Source organism: Bombina bombina, chromosome 1 (genome assembly GCF_027579735.1).
Source record: "Bombina bombina isolate aBomBom1 chromosome 1, aBomBom1.pri, whole genome shotgun sequence".
NCBI lineage: Eukaryota > Metazoa > Chordata > Amphibia > Anura > Bombinatoridae > Bombina > Bombina bombina.
This window is the reverse complement of record NC_069499.1, coordinates 1335235468-1335250550: the sequence shown is the minus strand read 5'-3', so window position 1 is coordinate 1335250550 and position 15083 is coordinate 1335235468. Positions and strand designations below refer to the sequence as shown.

The window sequence follows — 15083 nt, the reverse complement described above, 5'->3', positions numbered from 1 at the left end:
TAAGATCAAGCGTTCAATCTCCAAGCAGTCAGCTGGAGTGAGACCAGATTCGGATGTTCGAACGGACCCTGAACAAGAAGGTCTCGTCTCAAAGGTAGCTTCCATGGTGGAGCCGATGACATATTCACCAGATCTGCATACCAAGTCCTGCGTGGCCACGCAGGAGCTATCAAGATCACCGACGCCCTCTCCTGATTGATCCTGGCTACCAGCCTGGGGATGAGAGGAAACGGCGGGAACACATAAGCTAGTTTGAAGGTCCAAGGTGCTACTAGTGCATCCACTAGAGCCGCCTTGGGATCCCTGGATCTGGACCCGTAGCAAGGAACTTTGAAGTTCTGACGAGAGGCCATCAGATCCATGTCTGGAATGCCCCACAGTTGAGTGACTTGGGCAAAGATTTCCGGATGGAGTTCCCACTCCCCCGGATGCAATGTCTGACGACTCAGAAAATCCGCTTCCCAATTTTCCACTCCTGGGATGTGGATAGCAGACAGGTGGCAGGAGTGAGACTCCGCCCATAGAATGATTTTGGTCACTTCTTCCATCGCTAGGGAACTCCTTGTTCCCCCCTGATGGTTGATGTACGCAACAGTTGTCATGTTGTCTGATTGAAACCGTATGAACTTGGCCCTCGCTAGCTGAGGCCAAGCTTTGAGAGCATTGAATATCGCTCTCAGTTCCAGAATATTTATCGGTAGAAGAGATTCTTCCCGAGACCAAAGACCCTGAGCTTTCAGGGATCCCCAGACCGCGCCCCAGCCCATCAGACTGGCGTCGGTCGTGACAATGACCCACTCTGGTCTGCGGAAGGTCATCCCTTGTGACAGGTTGTCCAGGGACAGCCACCAACGGAGTGAGTCTCTGGTCCTCTGATTTACTTGTATCTTCGGAGACAAGTCTGTATAGTCCCCATTCCACTGACTGAGCATGCACAGTTGTAATGGTCTTAGATGAATGCGCGCAAAAGGAACTATGTCCATTGCCGCTACCATCAAACCTATCACTTCCATGCACTGCGCTATGGAAGGAAGAGGAACGGAATGAAGTATCCGACAAGAGTCTAGAAGCTTTGTTTTTCTGGCTTCTGTCAGAAAAATCCTCATTTCTAAGGAGTCTATTATTGTTCCCAAGAAGGGAACCCTTGTTGACGGAGATAGAGAACTCTTTTCCACGTTCACTTTCCATCCGTGAGATCTGAGAAAGGCCAGGACAATGTCCGTGTGAGCCTTTGCTTGAGGAAGGGACGACGCTTGAATCAGAATGTCGTCCAAGTAAGGTACTACGGCAATGCCCCTTGGTCTTAGCACAGCTAGAAGGGACCCTAGTACCTTTGTGAAAATCCTTGGAGCAGTGGCTAATCCGAAAGGAAGCGCCACGAACTGGTAATGCTTGTCCAGGAATGCGAACCTTAGGAACCGATGATGTTCCTTGTGGATAGGAATATGTAGATACGCATCCTTTAAATCCACCGTGGTCATGAATTGACCTTCCTGGATGGAAGGAAGAATTATTCGAATGGTTTCCATCTTGAACGATGGAACCTTGAGAAACTTGTTTAAGATCTTGAGATCTAAGATTGGTCTGAACGTTCCCTCTTTTTTGGGAACTATGAACAGATTGGAGTAGAACCCCATCCCTTGTTCTCCTAATGGAACAGGATGAATCACTCCCATTTTTAACAGGTCTTCTACACAATGTAAGAATGCCTGTCTTTTTATGTGGTCTGAAGACAACTGAGACCTGTGGAACCTCCCCCTTGGGGGAAGCCCCTTGAACTCCAGAAAATAACCTTGGGAGACTATTTCTAGCGCCCAAGGATCCAGAACATCTCTTGCCCAAGCCTGAGCGAAGAGAGAGAGTCTGCCCCCCACCAGATCCGGTCCCGGATCGGGGGCCAACATTTCATGCTGTCTTGGTAGCAGTGGCAGGTTTCTTGGCCTGCTTTCCCTTGTTCCAGCGTTGCATTGGTCTCCAAGCTGGCTTGGCTTGAGAAGAATTACCCTCTTGCTTAGAGGACGTAGCACTTTGGGCTGGTCCGTTTCTACGAAAGGGACGAAAATTAGGTTTATTTTTTGCCTTGAAAGGCCGATCCTGAGGAAGGGCGTGGCCCTTACCCCCAGTGATATCAGAGATAATCTCTTTCAAGTCAGGGCCAAACAGCGTTTTCCCCTTGAAAGGAATGTTAAGTAGCTTGTTCTTGGAAGACGCATCAGCTGACCAAGATGTCAACCAAAGCGCTCTGCGCGCCACAATAGCAAACCCAGAGTTCTTAGCCGCTAACCTAGCCAATTGCAAAGTGGCGTCTAAGGTGAAAGAATTAGCCAATTTGAGAGCATTGATTCTGTCCATAATCTCCTCATAAGGAGGAGAATCACTATCGACCGCCTTTACCAGCTCATCGAACCAGAAACACGCGGCTGTAGCGACAGGGACAATGCATGAAATTGGTTGTAGAAGGTAACCCTGCTGAACAAACATCTTTTTAAGTAAACCTTCTAATTTTTTATCCATAGGATCTTTGAAAGCACAACTATCTTCTATGGGTATAGTGGTGCGTTTGTTTAAGGTGGAAACCGCTCCCTCGACCTTGGGGACTGTCTGCCATAAGTCCTTTCTGGGGTCGACCATAGGAAACAATTTTTTAAATATGGGGGGAGGGACGAAAGGAATACCGGGCCTTTCCCATTCTTTATTTACAATGTCCGCCACCCGCTTGGGTATAGGAAAAGCTTCTGGGAGCCCCGGGACCTCTAGGAACTTGTCCATTTTACATAGTTTCTCTGGGATGACCAACTTGTCACAATCATCCAGAGTGGATAATACCTCCTTAAGCAGAATGCGGAGATGTTCCAACTTAAATTTAAACGTAATCACATCAGGTTCAGCTTGTTGAGAAATGTTCCCTGAATCAGTAATTTCTCCCTCAGACAAAACCTCCCTGGCCCCATCAGACTGGTTTAGGGGCCCTTCAGAACCATTATTATCAGCGTCGTCATGTTCTTCAGTATCTAAAACAGAGCAGTCGCGCTTACGCTGATAAGTGTTCATTTTGGCTAAAATGTTTTTGACAGAATTATCCATTACAGCCGTTAATTGTTGCATAGTAAGGAGTATTGGCGCGCTAGATGTACTAGGGGCCTCCTGAGTGGGCAAGACTTGTGTAGACGAAGGAGGGAATGATGCAGTACCATGCTTACTCCCCTCACTTGAGGAATCATCTTGGGCATCATTGTCATTGACACATAAATCACATTTATTTAAATGAGAAGGAATTCTGGCTTCCCCACATTCAGAACACAGTCTATCTGGTAGTTCAGACATGTTAAACAGGCATAAACTTGATAACAAAGTACAAAAAACGTTTTAAAATAAAACCGTTACTGTCACTTTAAATTTTAAACTGAACACACTTTATTACTGCAATTGCGAAAAAATATGAAGGAATTGTTCAAAATTCACCAAAATTTCACCACAGTGTCTTAAAGCCTTAAAAGTATTGCACACCAAATTTGGAAGCTTTAACCCTTAAAATAACGGAACCGGAGCCGTTTTTAACTTTAACCCCTTTACAGTCCCTGGTATCTGCTTTGCTGAGACCCAACCAAGCCCAAAGGGGAATACGATACCAAATGACGCCTTCAGAAAGTCTTTTCTAAGTATCAGAGCTCCTCACACATGCGACTGCATGTCATGCCTCTCAAAAACAAGTGCGCAACACCGGCGCGAAAATGAGGCTCTGCCTATGATTTGGGAAAGCCCCTAAAGAATAAGGTGTCTAAAACAGTGCCTGCCGATATAATCTTATCAAAATACCCAGATTAAATGATTCCTCAAGGCTAAATATGTGTTAATAATGAATCGATTTAGCCCAGAAAAAGTCTACAGTCTTAATAAGCCCTTGTGAAGCCCTTATTTACTATCTTAATAAACATGGCTTACCGGATCCCATAGGGAAAATGACAGCTTCCAGCATTACATCGTCTTGTTAGAATGTGTCATACCTCAAGCAGCAAGAGACTGCTCACTGTTCCCCCAACTGAAGTTAATTGCTCTCAACAGTCCTGTGTGGAACAGCCATGGATTTTAGTAACGGTTGCTAAAATCATTTTCCTCATACAAACAGTAATCTTCATCTCTTTTCTGTTTCTGAGTAAATAGTACATACCAGCACTATTTTAAAATAACAAACTCTTGATTGAATAATAAAAACTACAGTTAAACACTAAAAAACTCTAAGCCATCTCCGTGGAGATGTTGCCTGTACAACGGCAAAGAGAATGACTGGGGTAGGCGGAGCCTAGGAGGGATCATGTGACCAGCTTTGCTGGGCTCTTTGCCATTTCCTGTTGGGGAAGAGAATATCCCACAAGTAAGGATGACGCCGTGGACCGGACACACCTATGTTGGAGAAATAACAGACATAGCCTTCTTTATGGATTCAGAAACAAAATCTCTTATATTATCAGGAACATTCTGCACCTTAGATGTTGAAGGAACTGCAACAGGCAATGGTACTTTACTAAAGGAAATATTATCTGCTTTAACAAGTTTGTCATGACAATCAATACAAACAACAGCTGGAGGAATAGCTACCAAAAGTTTACAGCAGATACACTTAGCTTTGGTAGATTCAGCACTTGACAGCGATTTTCCTGTAGTATCTTCTGACTCAGATGCAACGTGAGACATCTTGCAATATGTAAGAGAAAAAACAACATATATATAAAGCAAAATTGATCAAATTCCTTAAATGACAGTTTCAGGAATGGGAAAAAATGCCAAAGAACAAGCTTCTAGCAACCAGAAGCAATAAAAAATGAGACTTAAATAATGTGGAGACAAAAGTGACGCCCATATTGTTTCGCGCCAAATAAGACGCCCACATTATTTGGCGCCTAAATGCTTTTTGGCGCCAAAAATGACGCCACATCCGGAACGCCGACATTTTTGGCGCAAAATAACGTCAAAAAATGACGCAACTTCCGGCGACACGTATGACGCCGGAAACGGAAATAGAATTTTTGCGCCAAAAAAGTCTGCGCCAAGAATGACGCAATAAAATGAAGCATTTTCAGCCCCCGCGAGCCTAACAGCCCACAGGGAAAAAGTCAAATTTTAAGGTAAGAAAAATGTTAAAATGCATTATCCCAAATATGAAACTGACTGTCTGAAAATAAGGAAAGTTGAACATTCTGAGTCAAGGCAAATAAATGTTTGAATACATATATTTAGAACTTTATAAACAAAGTGCCCAACCATAGCTAGGAGTGTCACAGAAAATAAGACTTACTTACCCCAGGACACTCATCTACATATAGTAGATAGCCAAACCAGTACTGAAACGAGAATCAGCAGAGGTAATGGTATATATAAGAGTATATCGTCGATCTGAAAAGGGAGGTAAGAGATGAATCTCTACGACCGATAACAGAGAACCTATGAAATAGACCCCTTAGAAGGAGATCACTGCATTCAAATAGGCAATACTCTCCTCACATCCCTCTGACATTCACTGCACGCTGAGAGGAAAACCGGGCTCCAACTTGCTGCGGAGCGCATATCAACGTAGAATCTAGCACAAACTTACTTCACCACCTCCATCGGAGGCAAAGTTTGTAAAAAACTGAATTGTGGGTGTGGTGAGGGGTGTATTTATAGGCATTTTGAGGTTTGGGAAACTTTGCCCCTCCTGGTAGGAATGTATATCCCATACGTCACTAGCTCATGGACTCTTGCTAATTACATGAAAGAAACATGGAATTCTGATTATCTTTTTGTCAAGGAAGATGCCAACTAAATGATGACAACAGCATGCAGTGACTGAAAGGAAGGTCCCTGAACTGCCTAAACAATAATTTAAAGGTTAAATGGTGGATTGGTGACTTCCAGAAAGGTCTCATTAGTCTCAAAGTCTGTAGAAATATGTGAATAATCAGTAGTAAGGCCACAATTCCTAAAAAGGAACAGACAATGGACACACACACACACTCAAACACAAACCTGCACATACACCCAACGAAACACCCACAGAGACAGCCTCAGAAAACACAAAGACATACACACTCTCAGACACCCACAGAAAACACACAAAGACATACACACACACACAATTATAGAAAACACACAAAGACATGCATACACACACACACACTCACAGAGACATAAAATGAGCAAAGACAGACACACAGAGAGATCCACAGAAAAAAAATAGATACACACTCATAGAGACACCAACAAAAGCACAAAGACATAAACACAGACACCCACAGAAACACTCACAGGAGGTAAAATGTCTGCACATTGCCATCCCCTAAATCAACAGTGTGTGACATGCATGATAAAAAAAAAATAGCAGAAATTAAAAGATCACTTTTTAAAGAATCATATTTGTAAATGTGCAAACAAAAATACTTCGGTGAATTCAAAATTGTACATTATTGATCTGTCAGAATGGGTAGATGAAGAAAAGTACTTTTGAAAGGTTGATATATGTTTGGAGTCCCCCCCACTTTCCTCAACCAAGAGCACCACTTCAAATCTGGTGTACAAATGTTCCCATCTGTCAGCTGTGGATTATGAAAACGCTGTACTCTAGATGGTCTTAGTGGAAACATAAGCTGTGGCACTAGGTCTCATACCATTAAATCTGGTTAAATGCAGGATTTAGGTTTGTATGTGTTTCAAAATTAAGTCAGCTGTAGTGTAAACTGAACAGTGTTAAGTTAACCTGTCTCATTTCAAACACTGAGCAATCTTAGCCTGAGAGTATAACATTTTATGCAGATGAAAAAATCTTAGATAAATGCCTCCTGGCATCTGGAAAGTCCTTGCATAAAGGGGCAGTAAACTGGAATGTAATTAATATACATATATATAAAAATCATATCTGCCAAATGGGCACCTACCATTTGTGTATTGAGGAGGAAACATTTCTGCGTGGTTTTAAATATAGAATTTCTACAGCATTGCCAAATAATTATAAATACATTGCTAAACAAAATGGCCCTACCACACTGAAGTTACAATCTGAAATTGCACAAATAAATAAAAAACATTTACTAAGTAAGTCCTACCTACTCTGCAAATGAAAGTAATCTGCCGCCTGCCTCTGGCACACACTGTACAAACTGAAGTGCCAAGTCTCTCACACTGTGCATAGTGGTTTAGTGCACACTCAGAAATCCTCTTAAATGCTAATACTTTACTCCTTGTAATGACATTTCCCACGCTCAATAGCACTCTATTGTAGTGCCCTCTGGTGTCTGCCAAAATGTAAAATAAAAATATATATATATTTTTTTTAAATAATAGTTGTGCTTGTCTCATGGGGCCCCTGACAGGAGTCGCCCTATTCACCCCCTGATGGCGGCCCTGCTTACATTGTTCATAAAATGTAACATTTATAGATTCTAATACATGGCATACTCATAACCATCCTGTTAGGTACAGACACTGAATATTTAAATGGTCACCCACCAGAAATGTCTATACGAGCTGGACACTCTGCAGACACCCAGTGTCCTTCTGGGGAAAGATGCTTCTGACTAACTGAGACAAATTGTCCAGACGACATTACGGCTCTGCGAATCAGGATCTGCTCAGCTCCTTCATAATGACGAGCAGCACGAAGCAGAAGACCTGGTCTAGAAAAAAATCAGATGAAAAATGTTTACTGACAGAGACCAGCAGACTATAAACAACCTCATGACTATTCTGGCCATATCCCAGCCGACATGGGAGTCTGCAATCACACAGGTAGATTAAAATGCACTCTTCCGTTCTGCTTTTAATCTAGCTATGTGCTTGTAAGAGTGCCAGACTTTAATTTTCTCTATGGGCTTTGCAGCCTGGCTTGACTGGAGTAAGCTGCCTGAGTCACTGAAAGCTGTGCAGCTGTCTGTCAGTGCTGGTGAGTACACAGGGCTGTGAGTTTTGCAGTGGCACCCAGTCTGGTTTGAGAGTGCAATCCATCTCCATGTTTTGTATGTGTCTAGGTGAATAACAAAAGGCTTGTGTCACCCTTTTGTATTTTAGTTTGTTTGGTTGAAGGCAAGCATTGTGTGGCTGTATGTTAGGGACCCAGGGAGGGAGAGACCTTGACGTGGTCCTGGGCTATCACTATTTTGCCAAGTGCTGAAACTAACTCTAAAACATTTTGCTTTTAATCTAGTTTTGTGCTTGCAAGAGTGTGCTAGGTTTTCTGTTGTGTGTGTATGTATGTGTGTGTATAAAGCCCTACCTTATATCTAAGAATAAGCACTCAATTTAGTCACTCTTGACACCAATGAGTTGCCATGTTTAGAATGTGCATGGGTACGACAAGCAAACCTATCTGCTTCACATGTTGCCACTGATATTATTATGCTTAGGTTATTTTACTTTTTACCCCTCCTTGGAAAACCTTTTGCAGACACCCCTGGCCAGCCGACTATCTCAGTGTACCTTAACTGCATACACTCCCAAAGGAGACCTGCAAACCTTTGCTTATTATTTACATTTTTTAAGGCATGTATTTGGTGACAATCATATAATCACATTTTAGTTGCACAAAGCCTATATTACTTTCTCAGGTTCCAGTCAACCATCCTCATTACTTCTGCAAAGTATCCCATTACCGAAGCAAAAAATAGTTAAAAACCTGCTGGGCGAGTCATTACCTGCTTAGCCATTTCTCACGCTCCCTTGCAAGCTGCCTCACACCATCAGCAATGTTGCCCTTCTCTAGGAGCTGGTAGCCACTAGCCCAGGCCTTGTTAGCTGCTGGTCCACTTCTTAGTCCCCCTTCCCCTTCTGCCATACAGCCCAGCAAGTCAGCTACACAAGCCAAAGCTCTGGCTGCTATTCCTGGGTCCTCAGCCACAGACGCCACTAAACAATGAAAAAAGGGGCCTGTCAGTTGGAACATTTGAAAGAGAACTGGAAGAATCTTAGTTTTCATGTCTTACATTGATGTTAATGAAAATAAATATGAATGACAGGTGTTTGAATGACAATAGGTGTTTGTTCAAGAGAGGTTACTTCCCTCTGAAATAGAAGAGATTGTGAATTTAAAGTTACTGTGTATAATGAACTATGCACTTCTGATGAGAACACTGTGCTATGGATCATACTGGAACCACAGATAAAAGCCATCTGTGCACTCACCAAGCGTGTTCGGAAAAAAGATCAGTTACCTAAGAGTTGGAGTTTCTGCCGTTTGTCTGGCTATGAGGTCACTGCATCATCAATACCAATCTCACCATGATCCAGTGTTGTCAGCAGCAGCTCCTGGCTCCCCTCTTGTACTGCAGCCTTAATTATAGGTAACAGACTCTGCTCCTCCCTGGCGAACAACACTCTTTGCAGCTTCTCCTGAGCCTGGCTGAAGAAAACTTCCCTGCGACTTTGTAGTACCCTTTCTTGATCCCGGTGCTGCCGCAAATCATGCCAGGACATGCGCCAAGAACTCTTCCAACGCTGTAGGTAACTTTTGGAATCTCTGCTACTGACTTCTGACCCCAAAAACCAAAGCACATCTCCAATGCCCAGGGACTCCGAAGGATGAAGAACAGGGAATAATGGAGCATGTAACAAACTGTGCTCACTGGGTGTAGTACCATAGCCCCATAGATTGCCCTCACTGTTAGGAAATCACAGTAATGTGAGTTAGTATACATGTCCAATTATGTAAGTACAATAAAAAACAAAATTTATGCTTACCTGATAAATTTATTTCTCTTGTGGTGTATCCAGTCCACGGGTTCATCCATTACTTGTGGGATATTCTCCTTCCCAACAGGAAGTTGCAAGAGGACACCCACAGCAGAGCTGTCTATATAGCTCCTCCCCTAACTGCCAACCCCAGTCATTCGACCGAAGACAAGCAAGAAAAAAGGAGAAACTATAGGGTGCAGTGGTGACTGTAGTTTAAAAATAAAAAACACCTGCCTTAAAATGACAGGACGGGCCGTGGACTGGATACACCGCAAGAGAAATAAATTTATCAGGTAAGCATAAATTTTGTTTTCTCTTGTAAAGGTGTATCCAGTCCACGGGTTCATCCATTACTTGTGGGATACCAATACCAAAGCTTTAGGACACGGATGAAGGGAGGGACAAGGCAGGAACTTAAACGGAAGACACCACTGCCTGTATGACCTTTCTCCCAAAAATAGCCTCCGAGAAAGCAAAAGTATCGAATTTGTAGAATTTAGAAAAGGTATGAAGCGAAGACCAAGTCGCCGCCATACAAATCTGTTCAACAGAGGCCTCATGTTTAAAAGCCCATGTGGAAGCTACTGCTCTAGTAGAATGAGCTGTAATTCTTTCAGGAGGCTGCTGGCCAGCAGTCTCATAAGCTAAGCGGATTATGCTTCTTAGCCAAAAAGAAAGAGAAGTTTTGACAACCTGACCTCTGTCAGAAAAATTTTCATTTCTACTGAATCTATCAGAGTTCCTAGGAAGAAAACTCTTGTGAGAGGGGAGAGAGAACTCTTTTCTTCGTTCACCTTCCACCCGTGAGACCTCAGGAATGCCAGAACAATGTCCGTATGGGACTTGGCGATTTGAAAAGTCGACGCCTGTATCAGAATGTCGTCTAGGTAAGGAGCTACCACTATGCCTCGTGGCCTTAGAACCGCCAGTAGGGACCCTAGAACCTTCGTAAAGATTCTTGGTGCTGTGGCTAACCCGAAGGGAAGAGCCACAAACTGGTAATGCCTGTCTAGGAAGGCGAACCTGAGGAACTGATGATGATCTCTGTGTATCGGAATGTGGAGATAAGCATCCTTTAAGTCCACGGTAGTCATATATTGACCCTCCTGGATCATAGGTAGGATGGTTCGAATAGTCTCCATCTTGAAGGATGGGACCCTGAGAAATATGTTTAGGATCTTGAGATCCAAGATTGGTCTGAAAGTTCCCTCTTTTTTTGGGAACTATAAACAGATATGAATAGAAGCCCTGCCCCTGTTCCTCCCTTGGAACTGGGTGGATCACTCCCATAACCAGTAGGTCTTGAACGCAACGTAAGAATGCCTCTCTCTTTATCTGGTTTGCAGATAATTGTGAGAGATGAAATTTCCCCTTTGGAGATGAAGCTTTGAAGTCCAGAAGATATCCCTGGGAAACAATCTCCAGAGCCCAGGTATCCTGGACGTCTCTTGCCCAAGCCTGGGCGAAGAGAGAAAGTCTGCCCCCAACTAGATCCGGTCCCGGATCGGGGGTTACTCCTTCATGCTGTCTTAGAGGCAGCAGCAGGTTTTTTGGCCTGCTTCCCCTTGTTCCAAGCCTGGTTAGGTCTCCAGACTGGTTTGGACTGGGCAAAATTTCCCTCTTGTTTTGCATTAGAGGAAGCTGAAGCTGCGCCACTCTTGAAGTTTCGAAAGGAACGAAAATTAGTCTGTTTGGTCCTTAGTTTGTTGGCCCTATCCTGAGGAAGGGCGTGATCTTTTCCTCCAGTAATATCAGAAATGATCTCCTTCAGTCCAGGCCCGAATAGGGTCTGCCCTTTGAAGGGGATGTTGAGAAGCTTAGACTTTGAAGTAACGTCAGCTGACCAGGATTTAAGCCATAGCGCCCTACGCGCCTGAATGGCAAAACCTGAATTCTTAGCCGTTAGCTTGGTTAAATGAAAAACGGTGTCAGAAATAAAGGAATTAGCTAACTTAAGAGCTTTAATCCTGTCTAGAATATCATCTAACGGGTCTCCACCTGTAGAGCCTCCTCAAGAGACTCGAACCAGAAAGCCGCTGCAGCAGTGACTGGGGCAATGCATGCAAGAGGCTGGAGAATAAAACCTTGTTGTATAAAGATTTTCTTAAGGAAACCCTCTAATTTTTTATCCATTGGATCTAGGAAAGCACAACTGTCCTCTACGGGGATAGTTGTATGCTTAGCTAGGGTAGAGACTGCTCCCTCTACCTTAGGGACCGTCTCCCATAGATGCCGCAACACGGGACTCGTGGCAAACATCTTTTAAAAAGCAGGAGGGGGAGAGAACGGTACACCTGGTCTATCCCATTCCTTAGTAATAATTTCTGAAAAAACGTCAGTGTAAACAGGCACTGCAAAGTATTTGTCCATTTTACACAATTTCTCTGGGACTACAATGGGGTCACAGTCATCCAGAGTCGCTAAAACCTCCCTGAGCAACAAGTGGAGGTGTTCAAGCTTAAATTTAAACGCTGTCATTTCAGAGTCAGACTGAAGTAACGCCTTCCCTGAATCAGAAATGTCACCCCCAGATAGAAGCTCTCCTGCTTCGGCTTCTGCATATTGTGAGGGTATATCTGACATAGCTACTAAAGCGTCAGAAAGCTCTGTATTTGTTCTAGCCCCAGAGCTGTCTCGCTTTCCTTGTAACCCTGGCAGTTTGGACAAGACCGCCATGTCTTGCAAGGTAAACGCATTGGACGCGCCAGATGTACTTGGCGTCACTTGAGCGGGAGATATAGGTTCTGACACATGGGGAGAGCTAGGTGGTTTAGCCTCCCTTTTATCAGTCTGAGAAACCTCTGGTGATAAATCTTTAAATGCCATAATATGGTCTTTATAACTTATAGAAATATCAGTACATTTGGTACACATTCTAAGAGGGGGTTCCACAATGGCTTCTAAACATAATGAACAAGGAGTTTCCTCTATGTCAGCGATGTTTAACAGACTAGTAATGAGACCAGCAAGCTTGGAAAACACTTTAATAAATGTGAAACAGCAATTAAACAAAAACGGTACTGTGCCTTTAAGAGAAAAAAACTACCACATAAACTGCAAAACAGTGTTAAAAAGTAGTAAACTCTACGAAATTTTTACAGTGTGTATAAGGGACTAAAGCAGCATTGCACCCACTTGCAAATGGATGATTAACCCCTTAGGCCCCAAACCGGATTAGAAAAACTTTAAAACCGTTAATAAACAGTCAAACACACTGCCACAGCTCTGCTGTGGCTCCTACCTGCCCTTAAACACGATTTTTGCAGGAAAAAAACACTCTATAGTGGTCCTAGATGCCAGAGGACTCCTTTAGGGAAGCTGGATGTCTCAGTCTGAATATCAACTGCGCATTTAGAGCGTGAAAATAGGCCCCTCCCACCATGCACTCGATGTCAGAGGGCCTTAAAAAAGTACTCCTAGGAGTAATCTGACTAGCCATGTGGAAAACTAGGCCCCAAATAAAGATTTATCACCCTCAGAGAAAAAACGTTTTTTCTATAAAACCATGCAAACATTTTGACACTAAGTAATATGAGTATTAACATGAATATTACCCTTTTTTGTAAGCATGAACCCAGTCGTTGTTAAATCACTGCATCAGGCTTACCTCAAATATACAAGGCTCTGTCAGCATTTTCTAGACCTTATCTCTCTAGAAATAAATATACTGAACATACCTCAAAGCAGGTAATCTGCAAACCGTCCCCCCAACTGAAGTTTTCTTTCCATACTCTTCAGTTATGTGTGAGAACAGCAATGGACCTTAGTTACAAACCGCTAAGATCATCAACCTCCAGGCAGACTCTTCTTCTAATTTCTGCCTGAGAGTAAAACAGTACAACGCCGGTACCGTTTAAAAATAACAAACTCTTGATTGAAGGTAAAAACTACACTAAGTCACCACATCTCTCTTACACTTCCTATCTTGTCGAGAGTTGCAAGAGAATGACTGGGGGTGGCAGTTAGGGGAGGAGCTATATAGACAGCTCTGCTGTGGGTGTCCTCTTGCAACTTCCTGTTGGGAAGGAGAATATCCCACAAGTAATGGATGAACCCGTGGACTGGATACACCTTTACAAGAGAAATAAGGATAGTAGACAAAAGAGAGAAAGTATCATGAGAGGAGAGTATATGACTGGTGCACATACCTAATACCTGTCCTGTAGAAAAACTCCTCCCATCGATGGTTAAGGTATGTGGCAGAGCCGCTCCCTGCAGGACACTAGAGGTGAACATATAAATAAAAAAAAAAGAAAACACATATATATATATATTATATATATATTATTTATATATATATATATATATATATATATATATATATATATATACACATACATACATACACACACACATATAAATACACCCATACACCAGTCATTAGTCAAGACTCCAATGTAGGGTCTCCATGAAAATATTACCTGAAGGTCATCATCTATCCCAAGAAGGCTATATACAGTCAGGGACAAGTCGTGGATCTGAATGGGGTGACCTTGCAATATAACGTTATTCAGATGGTGCCCAATTAGCTCTGACCCTATTGTTAGGTTAATGCCTGTTAGCAGACACCCACTGTCCACAAACAAAGGACCCTGGCAGAGAATAAAGATGAGAAGTCAGTAGAGGAAAGATGGCCTAAAGTATATTATCACAACAATGTGGTATTTGGCAAAATATACTGAACTACAGTTCAGTATATTGTTCTACTAGTCAAGCTAAACAAATCATTCAAATATAAATGCCAATTTTATACTATGGATCCCCAAACACGCAATAGCCCCTCATTCAGTTCCGTAATCTGTACATACAAGTAATGCTATATTAGTTAATTTGATCCCTAATATATATTATATTATAGTATTTATGCTCTGGTTCATTTATACAGAAACCTAGAATAAAATAAAATAAAGAAGAATACAATGTTTAATTAAAGGGACATAAATGGTTAAAAATAAGCTGAGACTGAATATCCCCAGCATACCATCAGCGTCAGCCAAGCAGCATTATAAAAAGTTGCATGAATGGACATGAAACCCACATTTTTTTCTTTTGTGATTCAGATAGAAAATATATTTTAAAATAATGTTCCAATTTACTTCTATTATTAATTGCTATCATTTATTGAAGAAGAAGCAATGCACTGCTGGGAACTAGCTGAACACAGCGGTAAGCCAATTACATGAGGAATATATGTGCAGCCACCAATAAACAGTTAGCTCCCAGCCCCTGAGCCTACCTGGGTATTATTTTCAGCAAAGGATACCAAGAGAACTAAAGAAATTAGATAATAGGGGTAAATTGGAAAATTGTTCAAAAGTGTATGCTCTATCTGAATCAAGAAAGAAAAAATATGCGTTTCATGTCCCTTTAAATGCTAAGTACCTATA

General features: G+C 42.5%; 1 protein-coding gene across 1 annotated transcript in view; it reads right to left on the bottom strand.

Moving 5' to 3' along the window:
* The window catches only part of FCSK (fucose kinase), a 234822-nt gene that overhangs the window by 120706 nt on the left and 99033 nt on the right, over positions 1 to 15083 (bottom strand). Inside the window, exons 13-17 of the mRNA XM_053702250.1 lie at positions 14118 to 14288; positions 13845 to 13918; positions 9243 to 9622; positions 8661 to 8871; positions 7480 to 7646 (exon numbers count right to left, since the gene is read on the bottom strand). Coding sequence (XP_053558225.1) covers positions 7480 to 7646; positions 8661 to 8871; positions 9243 to 9622; positions 13845 to 13918; positions 14118 to 14288 — 1003 coding nt within the window. The remainder of the gene's footprint in view (positions 1 to 7479; positions 7647 to 8660; positions 8872 to 9242; positions 9623 to 13844; positions 13919 to 14117; positions 14289 to 15083) is intronic.